Source organism: Nanorana parkeri, unplaced genomic scaffold, assembly GCF_000935625.1.
Source record: "Nanorana parkeri isolate BGI_ZX_2015 unplaced genomic scaffold, ASM93562v1 scaffold1428, whole genome shotgun sequence".
Taxonomy (NCBI): Eukaryota; Metazoa; Chordata; class Amphibia; order Anura; family Dicroglossidae; genus Nanorana; species Nanorana parkeri.
Window position 1 is genome coordinate 272,995 of NW_017307696.1, and position 25,372 is coordinate 298,366.

General features: G+C 45.4%; 1 protein-coding gene across 1 annotated transcript in view; it reads left to right on the forward strand.

The window, feature by feature from the left end:
- The window catches only part of LOC108798208 (retinal guanylyl cyclase 2-like), a 74,391-nt gene that overhangs the window by 39,244 nt on the left and 9,775 nt on the right, over positions 1-25,372 (forward strand). The window contains 10 exon segments of the mRNA XM_018569938.1: positions 1,264-1,440; positions 4,136-4,292; positions 5,307-5,456; positions 7,151-7,299; positions 7,718-7,881; positions 10,608-10,800; positions 13,104-13,278; positions 14,627-14,725; positions 16,007-16,101; positions 18,957-19,042. Coding sequence (XP_018425440.1) covers positions 1,264-1,440; positions 4,136-4,292; positions 5,307-5,456; positions 7,151-7,299; positions 7,718-7,881; positions 10,608-10,800; positions 13,104-13,278; positions 14,627-14,725; positions 16,007-16,101; positions 18,957-19,042 — 1,445 coding nt within the window.

Genomic DNA, 25,372 nt, shown 5'->3' on the forward strand with positions numbered 1-25,372 from the left:
AACAATATTCAGGGGTATAAAAAAGAAAAGGGAAAAATGAGTAGTACAAAAATACAGAGCAGAATAACAATGTAAGACATAGCACAGTGTGAACAATTATCTCCATGAGACATTTCATATGTATGCATAACCATTATGTCTCAGTTAAAGGAGAACTATGGGGTTAAGGCTTTTCCCCATAGTTCTCCTTAGGGTAAAGGGAGGACACAAACTAGCGTCCTCCCGTCACCCTAGGCTCAGCATGTTCCTTCGGCAAAAGTTGATCTATTGACTTCTGCCAAGGGAACAGGGCCACCAACGGAGTGAATTTTGGCCGATTCAGCAGGAACTTTACTCAATAGAAGACGAGGGGGAACACAGAGGAAAGAAGGGGAGATGAGAAAGTGATTGAAGGAAGAGGAGGGGGGATTCCGGGGAGTTATAACCCAATTTAGAGAATATAGAACCTTATTTTCTTTGCAATTTGGTCAAACTGTCCTGTTGTTCTATAGTAGGGGTGAAGGTTCTTCCCATGCTGGTCGAAAATGGGAACCTGTGATGAGCAGTCTATATAGAACAGAACTACTGCCATAAGATTCCAGGGAGTGGTGCAGGATCCCTCTGTAACAGACTGGCAGTGTATGCTTTTTCTCCTGCAGTCTGCCAGCAGCTTTCTCCCCTTACCTTCATGTCCAGTGTCATCCCTAGCATTTCTGATGCCTGAGGCCACGGGGAAGGAGGGGGGAGTGGTAGTGGTGTTTGAGTGACACCGCCCTTCCCACCCGGCTCAACATCCCACCATCTCCTGGCAACCAGTGAGGTTTGCGGTTGCCAGGAGCTGGGTGGGTCACCGGCCTGAGAGTCCCGGGTTGCAAAAAGGTGCTAAAAGCTCTTGCACATCTCCCTGTCCAGCTTGTAGCAACCTGGGACGCTCTGACCAGAATGGGGGGCAAGCACAATGCAAATATTGTGCAGCAGTGTGGCCATGCCGCCCTGCCTACTGCCCCCCCCCCACATGACCCAAAGAGATGCCACCTAAGGCAACAGCCTTAGGCTGCCTCAATAAATGGATGGTCCTGTTCATGTCTTCTAATGGGTTTTACAGGCTTGTGTTTAGGTGCTCACCTGTGCTTTCTGTTAGCAGATAGTCAGCACTAGCACTGGCTTCACTACCATATATTTGGCATTGGGTTTAATTCATGCTCAGTGATAGATGCAATTATCCAAACTACGTTTTTTGAGTTTTCGCGTGCCTTTAACCAGCTGTTTCTGCACTGTTTCCAGATGAAGGATCTGAGAAATGAAAACGTTAACCCCTTTCTGGCCTTTTTCTCTGATTGCGGAATCTTTGCCATCATAACGGAGCATTGTTCCAGAGGGAGTCTGGAGGATCTGCTGAGAAAAGACGACGTCAAATTAGACTGGATGTTTAAATCTTCACTGCTTTTAGATTTGATCAAGGTAATTACTGCAGGGAATCCACTTCTTGTTGCTGTGTCTTAGCTTGCACTGAAAAGCCAGCCCAAGTCCCAAAACCAAGCCCAGTTTTTCGAGGGACAATACGTGTATGCTCCTGACATAGTGACCCCCTGCCTTCTAGAAGTCCACTGGAATGAATGTGTGTATGAGTCATATACACTATCTTACCAAAATTATTGGGACACTCCTTCAAATCATTGGATTCAGGTTTTTCCAATCGCCTCCATGGCCACAGGTGTATAAAATCACGCACCTCGGCATGCAGACACTTCTACAAACATTTGTGAAAGAATGGGTCTCAGGAGCTCAGTGAATCCAAGCGTGGTACCGCGATAGGTTTGCCACCTGTGCAATAAGTCCATCCGTGAAATGTCCTTGCTACTAAATATTCCACGGTCACCTGTTAGTGGTATTATAACAAAGTGGAAGCAACTGAGAACAACAGCAACTCAGCCACAAAGTGGCAGGCCACGTAACATGACAGAGCGGGGTCAGCGCATGCTGAAGCGCACAGTGCACATAAGTCGACAACTGTCTGCAGAGCCAATAGCTACAGACCTCCAAACTTCGTGTGGCCTTCAGATTGGCCCAACAACAGTGCGTAGAGAGCTTCATGGAATGGGTTTCCATGGCCGAGCAGCTGCATCCAAGCCTTACATCACCAAGTGCAATGCAAAGCGTGGGATGCAGTGGTGTAAAGCACGCCGCCACTGCACTCTAGAGAAGCGGAGACATGTTCTCTGGAGTGACTAATCACGCTTCTCTATCTGGCAATCCAATAGACGTGTCTGGGTTTGGCAGTTGCCGGGGGAGTGGTACTTGCCTGACTGCATTGTGCCAAGTGTAAAGTTTGGTGGACGGGGGATCATGGTGCGGGGGTGTTTTTCAGGGGTTGGGCTCGGCCCCTTAGTTCCAGTGTAAGCATTAGCATACCAAGACATTTTGGACAATTTCATGCTCCCATCTTTGTGGGAACAGTTTGGGGATGGCCCCTTCCTGTTCCAACATAACTGCGCACCAGTGCACAAAGCAAAGTCCTGACCTCAACCCGATAGAACACCTTTGGGATGAATTAGAGTGGAGACTGCGAGCCCGGCCTTCTCCTCCAACATAGTACCTGACCTCACAAATGGTCCAACATTCCCATAGACACACTCCTAAACCTTGTGGACGCCTTCCCAGAAGAGTTAAAGCTGTTATAGCGGCAAAGGGTGGGCCAACTCAATATTGAACCCTACGGACTAAGACTGGGATGCCATTAAAGTTCATGTGCGTTTAAACGCCGGCGTCCCAATACTTTTGGCAATATAGTGCATCTCTGAATATGTAAATGCTTACATAAGAGCTTGTGTTGCAGATCCTAAAACAACATGTCCTTCAGGGCTCCTGCCTTTCCCAATATGGCAGGCTCTTTGACTTAAAGGATATCTAAACCCAAGGACAAAATGTAATATTTGGCAGCTTACCAGTCCTTAGATGTGGTGGCTGCATTAGTTTACATTTTTCAGGCTAAGGATATTTTTGGCAAGTACATAACATACCTGTAGATCTTGCCAAAAATGCAGGTTCCTTGTCACTTCCGGTGAAATGAACTGAATGTTATCTTCTTTCTGTCAACTACTATGTAATGAAGATGGAGAAAGGAGGACAGGTTTGAAGTCCAGCCTGGGTGGTGACCATCGATCCCTCCATAGTTACAGTGGAGTGAGTGAGCTTAGCCTCCCTAGCACAGGAAGTGAGTTACTAGAAGGTTTAGCAGGTTAAAATAAAGGAAAAAAGCCTGAAAACACGATGCAGCCACCACATCTAAGGAATGGCACCTTGCAATATATTACTTTTTTCTTCTTGGGTTTGGATATACTTTAAAGTAAACTTGTGGCCAAGATGGACAACAAACAGAGAATATGTTCAGGGCCAGTACTAGACTATTTTGCGCCCTAGGCAAGACCAGCTACTTGCACCCCCCTGTCCCCCTCCCGCGGCACAACCCCAATCCCTACTCCTGCGTGCCTCCATTCTCCTGGGGGCTAGCTTCTGCAGGTGACAGGTGGGTGTAAGCAGCCGGGAGCAATAGCCAGACTGCTATTGGCTATTCTAATTTGAAATAGCCAATAGCAGACTGGCTTTTGAACCCCCACCCACTGAGCAGAGGAGCGGATCTGAGAGAAAAAGTTGTCTCTCAGTTCCGCTCCTCTGCTCATTGGGTGGGTGAAATAGCCAGCCTGCCATTGGCTTTTGCAATATGAAATAGACAGGAGGGACACCATGGGAGGGTGAGTGGTTGAGACTGCACCCTAGGCAGCAGTGCACCCTAGGCAGCTGCCTAGTTTGCCTAGTGGCAGCACCGGCCCTGAATATGATGTTGCTTTTCAGTTACATATTTGGAGGTCAAGAGAGTGCAGTGTCTGGCTCCCTATTGGGACAGCCTTTGGCAAGGGTCACCTTGGAAGCCATTTAAGGCTTACATCTAGTCCACAAGGGCTCATGGGGTGCCATAAAAGTGGCTTAGCTGGCTGTTTCAAGTTATTTCCAGCCCCACCAAAGATCTGGTGTATAGGAAACATGTGGGACTGTGGAGAACTCTGAGGTCCATGATCTTTTGGGACCTTCATGTGAAGCTGTTGGAAGGTTTTAGTCATGCATACTATTTATTTTCTTTATTCTAATGTTGGCACAGGGTATGAGATATTTACACCATCGTGACTTTCTACATGGACGCCTAAAATCTCGCAATTGTGTGGTGGATGGCAGATTTGTCTTGAAGATCACTGATTATGGATATAATGAAATTATAGAGAACCAGAAAGCTCCACGGCAGCCTTCTTGTCCTGGAGGTGAGAAACAAATTCTTCATGAAAAAGTATAAGGAAAGATTTCTGTACATGTTTAACACTTAGGCCTCATTCACACGAGAAACGACCGGCCCGTACAGCTCCGTACTGTGTGCACAGCCGTATCGGTCAGCTTCCGGGAAGGACAGGTGCTGCGTGTGATTAGTGCGCAGCCCCTGTCCTTCTCTATGGGACTACGAGGCCGTACGCCACCCTATGCTCACCCCAAGTGCAGGTCCGTACGGATGCGGGTGTCCCAGCTTGGACGCAGACAGGATCCATCCGGGCACGGGCACCCGCACAGACGTGCAGGGCGGGTGAGCGTAGGGCAGCGTACGGCTGTGTATTCCCATAGAGAAGGACAGGGGTTGTGTACTAATCACACGCAGCACCTGTCCTTCCCGGGAGCTGCCCGGTACGACCGTGCACGCAGCACGGAGCTGTACGTGCTGGCTGTTTCTCGTGTGAATGAGGCCTTAGAGTGTAAGTTCCTACACTCTATACCAGTGGTCCCCAAATTGTGACCCAAATGGTCACAATTTGCTAGCCTTTAACCAGCCCTTGAGGCACTGTCTCTCCAACTGGCACCAATGATGGGGCACTGTTCCTCTCATTGACACCAACAACAGGGCACCATTCTTCCCATTGACTAAGGCATTCACTGCGTCTAAGGATTGGTAAGCTGCAATATATTATAATTATGTTCTTGGGCTTTGATACACTTTAGACAAAATGTTTTGGCTCTTCTTTCTCTCCTGGCTTTTTCAAGACACACATGTTTACTCACATATTTCCCCTGTGGCACAAGCTGCTGGCGAAATCATGCATAGCACTGAGACCTGAAACACATTAATTCCCTACAATTCTAATGACCTTTAGCTGGAGAGAAGTGGGGGAGATGTTCTACTCAGAATAGTTCCATTCAAATTAGGGCTTTCATTTTTCTTGGACATATACTTGAATTACTGCCTTAATTATGTCGCATCCTAAATGACACGGCTGTATTCTTTCATACAGAATTATTTTGGACAGCACCAGAGCTTCTTCGAGATCAAAATCTGGCCAGAAGAGGAACATTTAAAGGAGACGTCTTCAGTTTTGCTATTATTTTGCAAGAAGTGGTTGTACGAGGTCCACCATATTGCATGTCAGGACTTTCAGCAGAGGGTAAGCGTTTCATTCTTTTGTCAAGAGAATGGGCAGGGAGTTGTAACATTGTGCCCATTAGGCCAAGCTATCTTTATCCAAGGATATATGAGGATCTTTGTACAGTTAGGCCTGGAGCTGTTGGCAGATTGTACATTTCCTGCCATGAGATGGCGGGGCTACTGGTGTTGTTCCACCTACCTGTTGAGGTTCCAAAATGTGTAAATTTTGGGAACTGCATCTCACTATTTTCCCTGCTATTAATGTTTTATAATTAATTAGATATACATTAAAGCTTTTTGTTATTAAAATGTAAATACATTAATTTCACTTGTCAGCTTTAGCTTTTCGGCAATCTGCGGTGCATGTTCTGTATACTGTATACATTTTTACATAGTTACATAGTATTTGAGGTTGAAAAAAGACACGAGTCCATCAAGTCCAACTTATAGATCAAGGCCAACCTATAGGTCAAGCCCAACCTATAGATTACCAAGAAGCTGGTAAGATGACTGTAGCCACGCTATATGTCTAAGGAAGTGACCTGGAGTCACAACATGCATTCTTGGTGTTTTAATCGATAGATAATTTTCATAACAAGACCCTACTGCCATTGGACCACTTTCATTAATATACAACACAATAGTCCTGAACCAGAACTGCTGTATATGGGTGCCACTGCCACACAACAAACCAATGGGTATTTTTTACACCTATCCCACTTGCTAAACCATTCCCAAATCCCTTTGTTGGACATATTGAGTGGGATCCTATAACATCAAGAGTAACTGCCACACCATCTTCATTGAAACAGGAATCCACACCTTGCAACTTAATCCATTGATGTTATATATTTGCAATCCAATCAACTGGTTGTTCTTTATAATACTACACCATTCGGGCTTTGCCACTGTATCTCCTTCCCTCTCTTTTTTCTGCACATATGTTCTTTCTGAGGGTTGTCTTCATGGCACCAGGAACACTACTGACCACGCATAGATTAAATGGTCCATAGTACCAATGGCAGCATTGGACATACTATTCATTATGAAGGTGTTTAAGGAAACGATAGAGCTGAAGTGCAGGTACTTTGTGATGTCTGTTACGCTTCTAATCAATCCCTCTGTCCCCATGGAGCCTTTTTCAGATCCTAGTCCCAAGCTGAGCTTAAGCCCCAGCCCCTGCCAGCACAAAAATCCAGTTCTACCATTCATCCGTCAAATGTGGGAGCTTCTACTGCCCACTGTGGCTCTGGCTATGACAGGTGAATAACAAAAGTTGGGGCTTAGTGCCAGGAAGAAACACAGCTTAATCCTAACGTGGACAGGCCTGGTTATAGAATCCAAGGGGCACCAGAAGGGACCTAGAGTAGGGTTGCCACCTGTCCAGGATTCACCCGAACAGTTTGGGTTTTGAATGCTGTGTCCAGGTTTCATGGCAGCAGAAACCTGGACACAAGATGTCAGGCAGACAGAGGCAACCAAAATGAAGATAGGGGCTACTGCTCCCCCCACTGAAAATAGTCTCAACTGTGATATTTACATATGAATGGGCGGCAATGTTTACATATGAATAAGCCGCGACTCCTTCTCCCAAAAAAATGTTCACGCGTCGATTGAGTGTTCGGGTTTCGCTTGAAGAAAAGGTGGCAACCCTAACCTAGAGACTGTCAAGGTAGTATGGTATTACATTTGTGGTTTTTTTTTCTGTTCCAGAAATCATCAGAAAGGTAAAAAAGCCACCTCCATTATGTCGACCCACAGTGGCCCCTGATCAGGCCCCGCTGGAGTGCATTCAGCTCATGAAGCAGTGCTGGAGTGAACTAGCTGAAAGGAGGCCGACCTTCGATGAGATCTTTGATCAGGTTGGTGATTCAAACAAAGGATATGTAGTATCTTCCATTTCACATACATTGTAAAGATGATTAAAGTTGCCCCTTGTGCACTAAATTAATTAATTACATACAAACAAATCAGAGTGATACATTTAAGGCACAATTCCCAATCACCAAGGATTGGACATAGGGTTGCCACCTGTCCCGGATTTACCTGGACAGTCTGGGTTTTGAGTCCTGCATGTGCTGTGTCTGGGTTTCAGCTGGCCTTTCAGTGAAATCAGTGAGCTTGGTGGGACACCAGACAGAACGTCAAAGGTTGTTTGTAGCTCTTAGCAACCTGGGACATTCTGGCCGGAAAGGGGGGCGTCAGGCATTAGTTAAAATCCCATATCCATTAACTGGACAGGATACAACATCTGACAGCCAACTTCTGCTTTACTTACAGTTCAAAACCATCAACAAGGGCAAGAAAACCAATATTATTGACTCCATGCTGAGGATGCTGGAACAATACTCCAGTAACCTGGAAGATTTAATCAGAGAAAGAACAGAGGAACTGGAGGTGGAAAAACAAAAAACAGAAAAGCTTCTCTCCCAAATGCTGCCGCGGTGAGTATCACCCGTGCACAATGGTTATTGCCGGCCGTCAAAATCTGGTCTAATGAACATGGTAAGGCGAGGAACAAGGTGCGGGAAACCAGACCAACCAATCCCAATTCATTTCAATTGTCACACAGCAGTCCTCAGTAACCTAAAATTCCATTGGCTGCTGTAGGTTGCTGCTCATTGTGCAGCTTACTGGAAGATGTTGTAACTCATTTAGCACATTGATGGGCATTTGTGGATGGATTGGTGGACAAAAGTACATTTTGGGGGCCTTGACAATTCTACTGCTTACAGCTAAACTTCAGACAGATAAACAAAAAGTTCATCAAGTATTTATTCATGTATAAATCATTAAAGTGCATCTATACCCACCTATCAGTCTGTGATTGGACAGTGAAGGAAATGCAGCAGACTGATGAGTTCATCTCTGTCACTCTGCTCTCACCTCCTTGCAGCATGCTAGTCTGAGCTCTGCTGTACAGTGATTGCAGGAGGCTGATACCAAGTCAAGTACAGCTTTCTAAAATACCCTTGTAGTGTATTAAACACTTTATACTCTGGGCAGAAAGGGGGGTGAGGGGCAGGCTCTCTGATCCAAACAGATGCCACTTGATGCAACAGCCTCCATGGAACTTGAAACACATGCCCCGGCGTGACGTGCAGGCCCCGGGCTGTATACATGTAGCTGGCCACGGCTGACAGGACATCCTGGAAATCCTACATCCACTGCGTGCAGGACTGTTCTAGGAAGGTATTAGGTAACCAGCTTGGCCTGTGATTGTAAAGGGACTACTAGTCCCAGCATTGCTGTGTGGTCAGGCAGGGTCTGCAGGTTCCAGTAAACTTGTGGTCTCCAGAGGAACACATGTCCCAGCATGCCTGTGAGGTCACCAGGAGACCAACTTGCACGTGTTGTCCCAGGTGACCTCACAGGCATACTGCGAGTAGAAGTCCCCAGGTGACCTCACAGGCATGCTAGGACTAGAAGTCTCCTGGGGAGCTCACAGGCATGCTAGGACTAGATGTCCCCTGGGGAGCTCACTGGCATGCTGGGACTAGAAGTCCCCTGGGAGCTCACTGGCATGCTGGGACTAGACGTCCCCTGGGGAGCTCACTGGCATGCTGGGACTAGAAGGCCCCTGGTGACCTTACAAACATGCTGGGATTTGTGTTCCTCTGGAGACCACAGGTATACTGGGACCTGCAGTCTTTGACTGACCACACAGGCATGCTTGGACTTGTGTGCCTGGTGACCTCACTAGGGTTGCCACCTTTTCTTTCAGCGAAACCCGAACACTCTACCGACGCATGGAAACTTTTTTGTGGGAGAATGATTCATGCACAAACACCATAACATAAGAAGGGTATTCTTCAAGTTAATTTGGGGATTGTACGTTTTTACGAGCAGGGCCCTCCTAACTAGGGTTGCCACCTTTTCTTCAAGCGAAACCCAAACACTCTAGCGTCGCCCATTCATATGTAAATATCACAGTTGAGACTATTTTCAGTGGGGGGCCAGTAGCCCCTATCTTCATTTTGGTTGCCCCTGTCTGCCTGACATCATGTGTCCGGGTTTCAGCTGCCATGAAACCCGGACACAGCATTCAAAACCCAGACTGTCCGGGTGAATCCCAGACAGGTGGCAACTCTAGACCTCACAGGCATGCTGGGAGACCACAAGTATACTGGGACCTGCAGACCTCAACTCGCCTCGACTAAATATCGGCACCTGATATCGGCTATCAAGGCGGCCGATAACCGGTATTGGTATCGGCTCTGGAAAAATGATATCGGTCTATCCCTAGTATCGACACACTTAAAGTGTATTTTTTAAAACAACTAGTTTAAGTTTCTGAATTTGATTTGATATCAGCCTCATGGAGTCCCTGTACAGCAGAGCTTACAGTGTGACAGGGAGAAGCAGCACATGGAAACAATAGGTGCTGCAATGCTCATGTGCTACCAAAGAACATGCTGCCAGGAGGAGAGTGCAGAGTGGCAGAGAGATGAGCTCATTAGTCTGCTGCTTCTCATTTCACTGTCCAATCACAGACTGGTGGCAAGAACAAAATTAATTATATTACTTAAAGGAGAACTATGGGGTCAAGGCTTTTCCGCATAGTTCTCCTACGGGCAACGGGAGGACACAAACTAGCGTCCTCCCGTCACCCTAAGCTCAGTATACCGCTGTAGCTCGCGGTATACTGAGACGCCGCAGCCGGGACGGATCCCAACATTACTGTTGAGATCCACCCAGCTGTGGGAGTGACAGCTGGCTCTGCCTATCTAAAGGCAGAGCCAGCTGTGCCCGCCCCTCCCCCGTTCGTTCCTTCAGTGAGCACTGGAGGATCTGAGCAGGGAGGGGGGGAATCCCTGCAGGGAGCCGTGAGTGACAGTCACAGCTCTCTGCAGGGATAGATTGAGAAGTGAGCGAGCGCCGGTATGTGTTCTCTCACTTCCCGATCTATTGAGCCGACCTGTGACAGTCTCATTGTCACACGTCGGCTCGAACTATGAGGTGAGTGAAAATCACTCGCCTCATAATTCTCCTTTAACTGAAGCAGAGAACAGTCAGGCCTCCAGGCTGGTTCTGGTGTCTGGCAGAGCTGTGTAAATCTCAGGACAGAAATACAAACCCTTTGGCAGGTAAGGCAGCACTCGCCTATGTATCTCATATATTGGCCCGGTGCTCAATGCTTCTAAATAATCACTTATGTTTTTTTTTTTAGGTCTGTCGCGGAAGCTCTTAAAACGGGAGGCACAGTGGAGCCAGAATACTTTGATCAAGTTACCCTCTACTTCAGCGATATTGTTGGATTTACGACGATATCGGCGCTCAGCGAGCCCATCGAAGTGGTCGACCTTCTGAACGACCTTTATAGTTTGTTTGACGCAGTTCTGGGAAATCACGACGTTTACAAAGTAAGGGCTTCCATGTCACATCCAGACGGGTTTATGTACATTCCATTCCATGATACGGTCAGGGCCGCCGTCAGGGGGGTACGACCAGTACCATTGTAAGGGGTCCCGGCGGGCCGGGGGGGCCCGAGCTCCAAGCCTTTAATTTTGAAACACTTTTTTTTTACACTGACGCTATTGCTATCACATAGGGGCTAACAAGCACCCTATGTAATAGCAGATAGGGTGTGACAGGTCCTCTTCATGGAGACATCAGGGGTCTTTCAGACCCCTAATGTCACCTAGGGACAAATATTGAATGCACGGATGACTTGGAATACACATTGCAACTTCATATATTAAGTTGTAACAGTGTTAAAATAAAAGGGCATTGAATGACGTGGAGGGACGGCCGGTGGGCGGACTCGATTGTACAGCCTAAAGTTGTGTAAGGGGCCCCAAAATTTCTGATGGCTGCCCTGGATACGGTTATGGTTACTCTTCTGCAAACACAGGACCTGGGAGACAGTATGTGAGGCCAGGCAGTTGAGGGGGCACCAGCTGTCAGACCACAGGGGGCGGCTCCATGGAAGAACTTGTATCTGCATACAAAACTGAGGGAAGGGGTAGATCCGCTGTCAGGTGTTGGGATAAAGGAAATTCAATGGAAGCCAAACAGACAAAACAAATGTATCAATTCTTCAATCTATCCAACCTTAAAAACATAGCTTTGGCTATACACTATAAAGCTGACCTCCGGACTTCCCTTCAGTCTTATATCTGACCCCCAGCCTTCCCTTCAGTCTTATATCTGACCTCTGGCCTTCCCTTTCGTCTTATATCTGACCTCTGGCCTTCCCTTTCGTCTTATATCTGACCTCTGGCCTTCCCTTTCGTCTTATATCTGACCTCTGGCCTTCCCTTTCGTCTTATATCTGACCTCTGGCCTTCCCTTTCGTCTTATATCTGACCTCTGGCCTTCCCTTTCGTCTTATATCTGACCTCTGGCCTTCCCTTTCGTCTTATATCTGACCTCTGGCCTTCCCTTTCGTCTTATATCTGACCTCTGGCCTTCCCTTTCGTCTTATATCTGACCTCTGGCCTTCCCTTTCGTCTTATATCTGACCTCTGGCCTTCCCTTTCGTCTTATATCTGACCTCTGGCCTTCCCTTTCGTCTTATATCTGACCTCTGGCCTTCCCTTTCGTCTTATATCTGACCTCTGGCCTTCCCTTTCGTCTTATATCTGACCTCTGGCCTTCCCTTTCGTCTTATATCTGACCTCTGGCCTTCCCTTTCGTCTTATATCTGACCTCTGGCCTTCCCTTTCGTCTTATATCTGACCTCTGGCCTTCCCTTTCGTCTTATATCTGACCTCCGGCCTTCCCTTCAGTCTTATATCTGACCTCTGGCCTTCCCTTTCGTCTTATATCTGACCTCCGGCCTTCCCTTCCGTCTTATATCTGACCTCCGGACTTTCCTTCAGTCTTATATCTGACCTCCGGACTTCCCTACAGTCTTATAGCTGACCTCCGGACTTCACTACAGTCTTATAGCTGACCTCCGGACTTCCCTACAGTCTTATATCTGACCTCCGGACTTCACTACAGTCTTATAGCTGACCTCCAGCCTTCCCTTCAGTCTTGCACAGCTGTACCGGCTCCTCTCCTGGACTGAAATGGCTCCCTCTGATGTCACTAATTTCTTGGCTGGAGGATGTCCGGCATCAGCTAGTTCTTTCCTCCACAGCCTGACTGTCTCTGGCCCACCCCTTTCGGTTATTGGATTTCAGTTCTGTCACTCGTGGAGGCTCAGCATCACATGTGGGCGTTACATAGGGTGGCCTGCATGCAAATTAAGGAACGCCCATTCCTCCAGACTTACACCCCCCCATCAAGGCATTTTTATATTTGCATAACTCCTCCCAAGATCTGACAACTGCTTGTATCAGTACTGAGGCAGGGTGCTGGGATGTTTTCAGGAAGCTATGTACAACACCCTGACGGCCCCTCCCACCAGCCATGATCTGACTGCATTGGATAGATAATCAGAAAGACCCAGTGATGATGTCACCGAGTCTAAACAAGATACAGTATGTAATGAAAATGGAAATATTGATAAAGGAGGGAAGGGAAAGCAAAACTCTCATATCACTACGGGGCAGTTAAACATCAGTACGGGGCAGTTAAACATCAGTACGGGGCAGTTAAACATCAGTACGGGGCAGTTAAACATCAGTACGGGGCAGTTGCAGACACATGCAAGTTGCTTCTATATATTTATTCCTCTAATTTTATTTCATTGTAATGACTTCAAGTCTCTTCACAGGTGGAAACAATCGGCGATGCTTATATGGTGGCATCGGGTCTACCCAAGAGAAACGGGAACAAGCACGCGGCGGAGATCGCCAACATGTCACTAGATATCCTCAGTTCTGTGGGCACCTTCCAGATGAGGCACATGCCTGACGTACCGGTCAGGATTAGGATAGGTCTACACTCAGGTATTCCGAACCCCATTCTGTTCTTTGGTCACATGATATTCCTTTGATGGTACGTTAATTTGCACGCATTGTCTGCCATCCTATGGAAACTACTTAGTCCTGAAGCAGTGGGCGTTGTTAGCAAAACGCGTCGGCGTCACTCTGCTCACATTCTCGAATTGTTTAAACATGATATAAGATGCGTTAGCTGGTGTGTTCAGTGTTTATATAAAGTTGGTTGATGTGCAGACAACTATTTCAGTCACTGAAGTGGATGGCTGGCCTTATGACTTTTATGACATGATATGTATGGTCTCATCTATCCAATTATCAAATATATAGATTTCATATAGCTCTTTTTTTTTGCCCTGTGGACTGCCGGCCTGCAGCAGCTAGTAGAGGTATAGTGTCAGGTTCTGTTGGGTTAGCTTATCCACAGCTGTGGTGACATTGGGGTCCTGAAAAAATAGAGGAGCTACAGAATGCTCTTCTTTCGTATATTAGTAGATTGACAGCAGAAAAAGACCAAGTGGTACAACAAGTCTGCCCCTTTTTTAAGTAAGATTCTACTGTATATTTGACCCAAGCATGCTTAAATTCACTTAGGGATCTATTTATAACCAATTTGCATAGCCACTCGCCCTGCGGATCTGAACATTCGATCTGTGTCAACAGAGACAAAAACGGACGTTCTTAGTATATTGTCTTTTCAGTTTGAATGTATTTTAATTAATAGCACATTATGGCCACTAGGTGGAGCTTAGGAGCATGTGAAAATAAATACTTATAATGGTCACTTGGTGGAGCTTAGGGGCATAGGAAATAAATACTTATAATGGCCACCAGGTGGAGCTGAGGAGCATAGGAAATAAATACTTATAATGACCACTAGGTGGAGCTTAGGAGCATAGCAAATAAATACTTATAATGGCCACCAGGTGGAGCTGAGGAGCATAGGAAATAAATCCTTATAATGGCCACTAGGTAGAGCTTCTTCCCAGCTGCTGCTCGGCTCCGCGCTGTCTGCATATGGTGGGCAGTAGCCCGTTATTTGCTGAGTCTTGGGTCACAGGAGGACATTAGTAAATGTCCTCCTGTGACCTAAAAGAGAACTAATGCCAAAAAATGGTTTGGCCATAGTTTTCTTTTCACTTGCAAAATTTCTGAAAGATCCTAGTGTTGGGTTTTCACATACTTTAATATTCTTTCAATATGCAACATAATGACGGTGTCTCACCATCCTTGTGTCTCCATGTACTCGGAGACAGCCGTGTTTGCTCCTTACTGATGCAGGTCTATGGTTGCACACTGATAATAGCAATTAATTTATATATTTAAATGTCAAATTATTTTTTTTTTTATCTTAAAGGGCCATGTGTAGCTGGAGTTGTGGGCCTTACTATGCCTCGTTACTGTCTGTTTGGAGACACAGTGAATACGGCTTCACGAATGGAATCCACAGGACTGCGTAAGTCGTAATTATTACCCCACAGAATTGTATACAGGCAGTCCCCAGGTTAAGAACAAGATAGGGACTGTAGGTTTGTTCTTAAGTTGAATGTGTATGTAAGTTTGAACAGGTACATGTTTTAAGTGTAACTCAAGACCCGCACATAGAAAGAGATACAGTGGCGACTGTCACCGACATTGCTTGGTTGATCTCCAGTGCTGTTTTCCACAAAAGTCATTCATCCGCATTCAGTGCTGGCATTGGGATCACAACATTTTGGTTGTACGTAAAATGTCAGGGTAATGATTCGGGTGAGGTCCCTTCACACCAGTGGGTGCGCATTGGAGTTTATTGTGCATGTGCACTGTAATGCATTGTAATAAGTGTTTTTATTTTTTTAAACTTTATTCTTAAATGATTAAAAACATCTCTTTATTTAATGCTAAGTTCAACATTGCAATGTGCTGATGTGCATTGTTGTGCATTACGTTGCATAAAAATGCAGATCTGTTACATTGTCATGGAACCAACACACTTGTATGGTGCGAACAGAGCACATAGAAAACTATTGTTTATGGATGCACCGAAATTTCGGCCGCCGAAACGTATCGGCAGAAAATGGCACTTTTGGCAAAATGCTTGTTGGGAACCATGCCAGTGGTTCAAAAAGCCCTCTTATCTGTATACATTCTAATGGCCACAATACTGTACACTGAGTGGCCATATTATTATGGCCACTCCATCAGTACTTCGTTGGGCCACGAGATGACTTCGTTGGGCCGCCTTGTGACTCCACGAGATGTTGAGAGGTGATGCGAGGAATCTGACACGGCACTGTTGCCCTTCTGTTGTCTTGTACCAGTCTTGCCCCTCCCCCTGTTCTGCCCTAACATTGACTAGTCGCTGACGGCCACAATTCGCACGTTCAGACCCAGGTTTTCGGCTGACAGTCCGGTCTTTAAACACTTTAACAACAGCTGCTCTTGAACATTTAACGAATTCTGCTGTTTTGCTGATACTCGCTCCATGGCTCCGAGCGCCAATAATCATCCCACGTTCAAAGGCTGTTAAATCGCGGTTTCCCTGTATCTTCAGAAATAATCACTTCTACTGTCGTGGTAAACAACCTGCTTCCCTATTTATAATGGTCTGGCCCTCTAGCAACTTCAGCGCCAAATTATAGCTAATTTGCCTACAAACGTCAGGTGGTCATAATAATCTGGCCACTAAGTATATATACTCCAGTATGTAATATATGTGAGTATATTTTGTGACATGTTCTTTTATATCCTTTCACAGCTTACAGAATTCACGTCAACCAAAGCACAGTGGCCACGCTTCGCACTCTACCCGAAAACTATAAAATAGAACTTAGAGGAAAAACAGAATTAAAGGTAACTGCAACCAAGGCCTTCAAATGATATAATATTTAGGTCACTTCTCTGCCTTCAACTCCACTTCATAGCTAAGGTTGCCAGCATTAAAAACATCCCGCCTTTCTTTTCTTTTACTTCTATTGATAACATTGGACATATAGTAGGTTTGAGGGTCAGGTATTGGTCATATAATGTATTACGGGTTGTAAGCAAAAACAATGAACACTGTTTGAGGGCTACAACAGACTTATCATACAAGGGGCGCCTACCCTAGTGTGGATCAATTTTATTGAGAACCAGCAAAGATTATTATTATTATTACATAGTATTTATATAGCGCCAACAGTTTGCGCAGCGCTTTACAATGTAAGGAAGACATTACAGTTACAATACAATTCAAGACAAGATGGTAAGGAGGGCCCTGTCCCTGAGCGCTTACAATCTAAAAGAGGAGGGGTAAGTGATACATGAGGAGGTAGCTGTGTGGAGATGAATTGTTTGAGAACGTGATGGTTCAGTGGTTAGGTTGAGGTGGGAAATCATTTTCTGATGAAGGGGGCGTGACCCCGGAAACGCGTCTTGTAGGCATTGAGCTGTCTTGGCAGTGCAGCTCTCATCCATCATAGCCTGGCTATTAATCCTTGGACTTTGAAAACTTCTTTATGATCTACTCTTATGAGTACAATTTTATCTTTGCTGGTTCTCAATAAAATTGATCCACACTAGGGTAGGCGCCCCTTGTCTTTTTTTTTTCTTCCCAGATACCACAGTCTCCCTGGCTGGATTCCCCCCTCCGCTCCTCCAGCGCTGACTGGCGGAACGGATGGGGGAGGGGCGGGTTCAGCTGGCTCTGCCTCTAGATAGGCAGAGCCAGCTGTCACTCACGCAGCTGGGCGGATCCAGACATAATTGTCGGGATCCGTTTCATCTGCGGCGTCTCAGTATACCGGGAGCTGTAGCTTGCGGTATACTGAGCCTAGGGTGACGGGAGGGCGCTAGTTTGTGTCCTCACGTTAACCTAAGGAGAACTATGGGGAAAAGCCCTAACCCCATAGTTCTCCTTTAATATTCCCTACTCCATAATATCTGTAGAATTCACTGAATCCCCTATAATGGAAGTAACTGGGTGAGGATATATTATAGTTGAAAATATAATATCGTATACATTTAATTAATTTTTATAAGGCAGCTGGGAATGGTTAAACAAAAAATGTATATATTATAGCGTTCTTGTACCTATATGTATTAATGTTGTCATCTATCTGTGGGAGCATCCACTGTTTAGAGATTATCGTTCCCCTAGAGATACGTTTATCACATGATTTATCTTGTAGAATCCATAATAGAAGTCACCAGCACTCGATGATGTGTGCAAGAAGTAAAGCACTTTTTATTAAATCGTCACATGCGTCATACAGCCAACGTATCGGGGCCATGCAGTGTCCTTTCTTCTGGGCGACATAGTGACGTCACTATGTCGCCCAGAAGGGACCCTGCGTGGCTCCGAATCGTTGGCTGTTTGACGCATGTGACGATTTAATAAAAAGTGCTTTACTTCTTGCACACATCATCGAGTGCTGGTGACTTCTATTATGGATTGCATCTGACACGGCGCCATTCGTGTTGTCACGTCAAGCACCAACCTCTCATCCAAGGTCTGTACGCTGTATGGAGTGCAGGGGATTTCATATTATCTTGTAGAATGTTACAAGATCCAGTCATTGTAGCAAAATTCTACACTTTTTTTTTAGTAAATTAAAACTACTTTGAACTATTTGGAACAAATTTACTCCAATGGAAAGTGGAGAATGTTGCTACAAATTGCATAATCAATATATTTGGTCCTTTGAGATATCACTCAAAGGGCGTAGGAGCTTCTTTTCAGTTAGAGCGGGTACATTTTGAAACTCTCTTCCACAAGCAGGGGTATCAGCAGAGAGTATTGGATCATTCAGAAATCATTTTGATACCTTCCTCAGAGACCATAACATACATGGATACATGTACTATTAAATACTAGACCACACAGGGACTCATATACACACCCACAAACATATACAAACACACACACACAATAGGTTGAACTTGTTGGACCTGTGTCTTTATTCAACCTCAAATAATATGTAACTCATATGTTTGGGGGGGTCCTAGAATGGTGGGTGTTTTTTTAGATCTGGGTACATTTTAAACAAGGTTGTAATAAAGTGACAAAGGGTTTAGATTTTTAATGTGGTCATCATTTATATACTTAGTATTTCTTTAGGTGTATAATAGTATTGTAAGTCTGTTGTAGTCAGGGCCGTCCCTATAATGGCGGCATCTCATCGGGTCTCAAGAGCTTTTAGCAACCTGTGACTCTGTGGCTGGCATCCCACCCAGCTCCAGAGATGTCACTGGTTGCCAGCAGCTGAGCGGGATGCTCTGGATTGTGTCCTGTCCAGCGCCTGGTGACCAGCGATGTCAGTGAGCTGGACGGGACACCGGTGAGAACCAGAGTCAGAGCCAGCACCACCCCATTCCCCCTGCTAATGTGCACCACCAACACACCCCTTCACTACACCGCCGCCCAAAAATGCTCCATCAGCACCCCTGAAACTCTTTTTCCTCCTGCCTCAGGCGGCAAAAAGTCTAGGGACACCCCTGGTTGTAGTCCTCAAACATTGCTAATGAACATTGTTTATTACATAGACATTACTATGGACTGCAGACTTTAAAAGAGGGTTTGCAGGTCAGATTTATTTTTGTATTATGGGTTGGTGTGTCTAATGCACCTCCATCAAAGGAGGGACCTTGCCCGTACCATTGTGGGTCAGGAGTGGGAAAGTTATTTCTTTCTTTGCTTAACCCGAGATAATCTTTTTGTTCTCATTTAGGGAAAAGGTATAGAAGAAACCTTTTGGCTAGTTGGAAAAGACGATTTTGCCAAACCTTTACCAAAGCCGCCAGATATAAAGCCGGGGTAGGTATTTCACCGCATTCACACCATGATCGGTAATTCCAGCATGCAAGTCACATATACTGTATTTTAGGGAATATAACGGATCCTTCCCTATGACTGGTTACATTGTATGTTTTTACTTAAAACTAACTGTATTTGTGAAATATCCTGAATTTCTGAAGAGTTCACACTTATCTGTATTATCTGGTATGGTGTGTATCATATTGTGATCTCCAATAGAAAGAAGAGCATAACCGGGAGCTGTAGCTTGCGGTATACTGAGCCTAGGGTGACGGGAGGGCGCTAGTTTGTGTCCTCACGTTAACCTAAGGAGAACTATGGGGAAAAGCCCTAACCCCATAGTTCTCCTTTAATATTCCCTACTCCATAATATCTGTAGAATTCACTGAATCCCCTATAATGGAAGTAACTGGGTGAGGATATATTATAGTTGAAAATATAATATCGTATACATTTAATTAATTTTTATAAGGCAGCTGGGAATGGTTAAACAAAAAATGTATATATTATAGCGTTCTTGTACCTATATGTATTAATGTTGTCATCTATCTGTGGGAGCATCCACTGTTTAGAGATTATCGTTCCCCTAGAGATACGTTTATCACATGATTTATCTTGTAGAATCCATAATAGAAGTCACCAGCACTCGATGATGTGTGCAAGAAGTAAAGCACTTTTTATTAAATCGTCACATGCGTCATACAGCCAACGTATCGGGGCCATGCAGTGTCCTTTCTTCTGGGCGACATAGTGACGTCACTATGTCGCCCAGAAGGGACCCTGCGTGGCTCCGAATCGTTGGCTGTTTGACGCATGTGACGATTTAATAAAAAGTGCTTTACTTCTTGCACACATCATCGAGTGCTGGTGACTTCTATTATGGATTGCATCTGACACGGCGCCATTCGTGTTGTCACGTCAAGCACCAACCTCTCATCCAAGGTCTGTACGCTGTATGGAGTGCAGGGGATTTCATATTATCTTGTAGAATGTTACAAGATCCAGTCATTGTAGCAAAATTCTACACTTTTTTTTTAGTAAATTAAAACTACTTTGAACTATTTGGAACAAATTTACTCCAATGGAAAGTGGAGAATGTTGCTACAAATTGCATAATCAATATATTTGGTCCTTTGAGATATCACTCAAAGGGCGTAGGAGCTTCTTTTCAGTTAGAGCGGGTACATTTTGAAACTCTCTTCCACAAGCAGGGGTATCAGCAGAGAGTATTGGATCATTCAGAAATCATTTTGATACCTTCCTCAGAGACCATAACATACATGGATACATGTACTATTAAATACTAGACCACACAGGGACTCATATACACACCCACAAACATATACAAACACACACACACAATAGGTTGAACTTGTTGGACCTGTGTCTTTATTCAACCTCAAATAATATGTAACTCATATGTTTGGGGGGGTCCTAGAATGGTGGGTGTTTTTTTAGATCTGGGTACATTTTAAACAAGGTTGTAATAAAGTGACAAAGGGTTTAGATTTTTAATGTGGTCATCATTTATATACTTAGTATTTCTTTAGGTGTATAATAGTATTGTAAGTCTGTTGTAGTCAGGGCCGTCCCTATAATGGCGGCATCTCATCGGGTCTCAAGAGCTTTTAGCAACCTGTGACTCTGTGGCTGGCATCCCACCCAGCTCCAGAGATGTCACTGGTTGCCAGCAGCTGAGCGGGATGCTCTGGATTGTGTCCTGTCCAGCGCCTGGTGACCAGCGATGTCAGTGAGCTGGACGGGACACCGGTGAGAACCAGAGTCAGAGCCAGCACCACCCCATTCCCCCTGCTAATGTGCACCACCAACACACCCCTTCACTACACCGCCGCCCAAAAATGCTCCATCAGCACCCCTGAAACTCTTTTTCCTCCTGCCTCAGGCGGCAAAAAGTCTAGGGACACCCCTGGTTGTAGTCCTCAAACATTGCTAATGAACATTGTTTATTACATAGACATTACTATGGACTGCAGACTTTAAAAGAGGGTTTGCAGGTCAGATTTATTTTTGTATTATGGGTTGGTGTGTCTAATGCACCTCCATCAAAGGAGGGACCTTGCCCGTACCATTGTGGGTCAGGAGTGGGAAAGTTATTTCTTTCTTTGCTTAACCCGAGATAATCTTTTTGTTCTCATTTAGGGAAAAGGTATAGAAGAAACCTTTTGGCTAGTTGGAAAAGACGATTTTGCCAAACCTTTACCAAAGCCGCCAGATATAAAGCCGGGGTAGGTATTTCACCGCATTCACACCATGATCGGTAATTCCAGCATGCAAGTCACATATACTGTATTTTAGGGAATATAACGGATCCTTCCCTATGACTGGTTACATTGTATGTTTTTACTTAAAACTAACTGTATTTGTGAAATATCCTGAATTTCTGAAGAGTTCACACTTATCTGTATTATCTGGTATGGTGTGTATCATATTGTGATCTCCAATAGAAAGAAGAGCATAGATAACAAGACGATTTACTTTTAGTAAAATTATTTTGATGATTTTAGCATTTGCACCTATATTTTTGCTTTGGAATGCCTTAAAAATGCCTTTTATCTTAGTGGAAATGCATTTCTTGATTTCTTACTCCAGTGCTCTATGCTGGCATGGATTAGTATCAGGCACATCCCTCATCATAAGAGTCCTCACACAGACCTGAAGTGTTGAGGAAGAGGAGGGGCGTGGCTGAACGGGTCACTAGGCAGTGTAGGCAGACTCAGTGGCGTCACAAGAGGGGTGCGGGGGCTGCGGCCGGCACCCGAGTGACAGCACTGGAGGGCTGACACCAAAAATGACTAACAGTGATTTTGGTGTCACCCCCTCCGAAAAGTTGGACACTCGGTCATGGACCGAGAGCCCGACACCTGCAGGAGAGAGGAGGGGACCCGGCGGTGAACGTCCCCCCCTCTGTCTGCCAGCATCCATCACCAAGATGAGCGCTGGCAGGTATCACAAAGATGGCCGCGCGATGACGTCCTCTGCACAAGTGTGGTGACGTCACGCGCGATGACGTCACGGCTGGGTGTCACCCGGTATCCTCTCAGAGTGACACCCGGCCTCGGTACGCCACTGGTCAGACTCTAATACCCATCGGACCACGCAGTTATATTAAGACATGGTACTCAACTGTTCTAACAGGAAAGTGGAGGTGAGAAGATAAAAAATTTGGGTTGTTTGTATTATTTCTGTCTGATTGAGTATTTATTCCTGTGGCTTCAATTGGGCTGATTTACAGTTTGCAAATCATGCTGGGCTTTCTAATAGAAAAGCCCAGCACTGCTCACACCTTATAAGTATATCTCATTCAGTCTGACAAGACCAACTCCAACCAAAACTTGTTTTTTTAGTGTCGATAGACTTGTGAACAGTAAATACTAAAATAATACATTTTAGTATTATAATAAACAAATAAATAATTTAAATATCTGTTGCTGTTTGTAACCCTGTTAGGGAGTTTTTACCTCACTTCCTGTCTCTGTGGCTGCAGAAACAATGGGAGGGGTTGTCAGTGTTGACGTGGAAACATTTGTTTGCAAATGGGCTTAACTGGACATGTGCTCTTTAAGATTACGCTTATCAATTGATCGTGGGCATTGATTTATGTAGCCAGTTTCTTTGCACTATATACCGTGTTTCCCCGAAAATAAGACAGTGTCTTATCTTTTTTTTTTGCACGAAATAAGACACAAGGTCTTATTTTCGGGGGATGTCTTACCTGGCTGGGGGAGGACCGGACGAGGTCCCGGAAACTTCTGTTTATTACTGGTTTATACATGGTTATTATGTTTAAATCAGGGATATGCACTTTTATTTTAGATAATATTAGGTATTGATATTGATTTTCATACTACTGTAAGCCCCTATTTAAAAGTTAGGGATGAGCACAGAAGGTTGTCTTAGGAGATTTTTTTTTAATAGTAACATTATTCTGATCGAGGTTTAAAGCCATTTATATCTCAATGTAAAAAGTGTTCCGTTAGTCCGTGCCCTCAGTAGAAGGATTTCCCTTCACTTCCTCTTCTGACATCAATAAAAACAGATACTGATGTACTTTCAACTCAGCTTTGGATGGGGTTGAGCTTTAATTCAGAGATGGAGGGCTGTGTCACGCCCTTTTGAGTCAAACTCCAATGTGTGTAAATTAAGGCCTGGAGCTATGGAGAGCAGAGGAATGAGCGGAAGGCCTGCATGACAAGGCTGGGAAGGGGAACGAGGATAGGAAAGGGTTAAGGAGTGATAGAAGAAAGGGTATAGAAAGGTCACTTACTTGATTGGTGGAAGGGGTGGTCCAGGAGGGGCTTCAGGAAAGTTAGCCAGGAAGGAGGTGTCCGGAAGGTCAGTTGGGAGTCCGGCAAGATAGGAAGAACTTCCCACCCACCCGCCCCATAGGAGGTGGTCTGTGTTTCTGGGTATTTGTCACAGCTGGGGATGGTGGTTTGGATCCTTGGAGGCAGTTGTTAGTGGGTACATATCTAGACGGGGACCCATCCGTGGTATGGGTGTCCTCCAGTAGTCGGACGGTCAGATTGGTATGACCGGTAAATAAGGGACCAACGTGGGTCTGCGGGCAATCTAGTTACGTCCCCGAGGCGGTGTATGGCGGCTGGGGGCATTCAGTTACAGGAAAGGTGCCCCCAGATACTGGTCCATTTATAGAGTACAATTGCCTTCAAGGACCTTGAAACCAAACTAGTTGGTACAGTGTGTTTTGGTTGTTAATATTGTTAATATGGTTATTTATAAGTATTTATAATAAAAGGCTGCTGTGGCCATTTAAACTCCCATTGTTGTGTGGCATAGTTATTGGTAACAGGGAAAGGGGGGTTTGGAGGGAAGTGGGTAATGGAAAGGGACCTCTGAGCTACCTGAGTCATGTGATCTCCCTCCTTTTCAGGCATGTTTCACAACAGGAATTGTTTCCAAAGAGCAAAAACCATACTTCATGCAATATTTTCATTGTCATGCATGTGAATCTGCCACAGAAGTATTATAATGTTGTTGTTTTTTTTCTGAGTTCTGTATGTGCAAGTCAATTCAGAAAGATTATTGCTTTCACTTTGAGAACGTTTCGTCATTTCGGTGACTTGCATTGGAGCTAAGCACAGCAAGATGCTTAAAGGAGAACTATGAGGTGAGTGAAAATCACTCAGCCTCATTGTTCTAGCCGACCTGTGACAATGAAACTGTCACAGGTCGGCTCAATAGATTGGGAAGTGAGCGAACACATACCGTCGCTCGCTCACTTCTCGATCCTGTCCTTGCGGAGAGCCGTGACTGTCACTCACGGCTCCCTGCAGGGATCCTCCCCCTCCTCTGTCCGATCCTCCAGCGCTGACTGGGGAAACGGACGGGGGAGGGGGCGGCTACACCTGACTCTGCCTCTAGATAGGCAGAGCCAGCTGTCAAACACGCAGCTGGGCGGATCCAGACATTATTGTCGGGATCCGTCCCGGCTGCGGCGTCTCAGTATACTGCGAGCTGTAGCTCGCGGTATACTGAGCTTCAGTGGCGTAACCAGAGTAACAGGCGCCCGGGGCAGAACAAAATTTTGCGCCCCCCCCCCCTGATATGTGCGGGTGTACAGGTAAAATGAGAGCATGCTGGGACATATCATAATTGAACTACAAGTCCTAGCATAACCTCATTGTCCCGCTACACCCCCCAAAATATTACAATCAACTGGTTATCATACAAGTGGGCCATTTATGATTTATTAAATCATTTTTTTCGTATTATTTTTCACTTATTTTTAATCATTTTTTTCACTTAACTTTATCGCTATCACACAGGAGCTAACAAGCACCTGTGTGATAGCATTTGGAGGTGACAGGTTCTCTTTATTGAACCTGTCACCTCCAAGACAGAAGTTCTAGCGCAGCACTGTGCTGGAACTCCTGTGACAGGTGAGAGGGGAAGACTGCTCTCCCCTCTCACTGTTTACACGGTGCGGCATGGTTACCAGGGATCCCAACCTGAAAAAAGCAATTTCAGGGAGGTGCCCTTCTCATTTCAGGGAGGTGCCCTTTGCCCCCCCCTCCCCTCATCTGCTGGGAGAAAGGGGGGAAAAGAGAGCGCACCCCACTGAAATGATGGCAGATAGCACAGGAACCAATAGATTTTTTGCTATCTACAGGTTTTTTTTTTTAGTATTCTGTCAGCTGCCACCATCAGAATAGGGGGGGAAGTAGTAGGACGGCTGCAGTCTTAATACAAGTGATCTCGGCGGCATCGCTTCCCCGCACTACATTTAGTCCTGCTTGTGCAAAGCAGGATTAAATGTAGGAAGCAACTTACCACCCGGAATTCCACGCC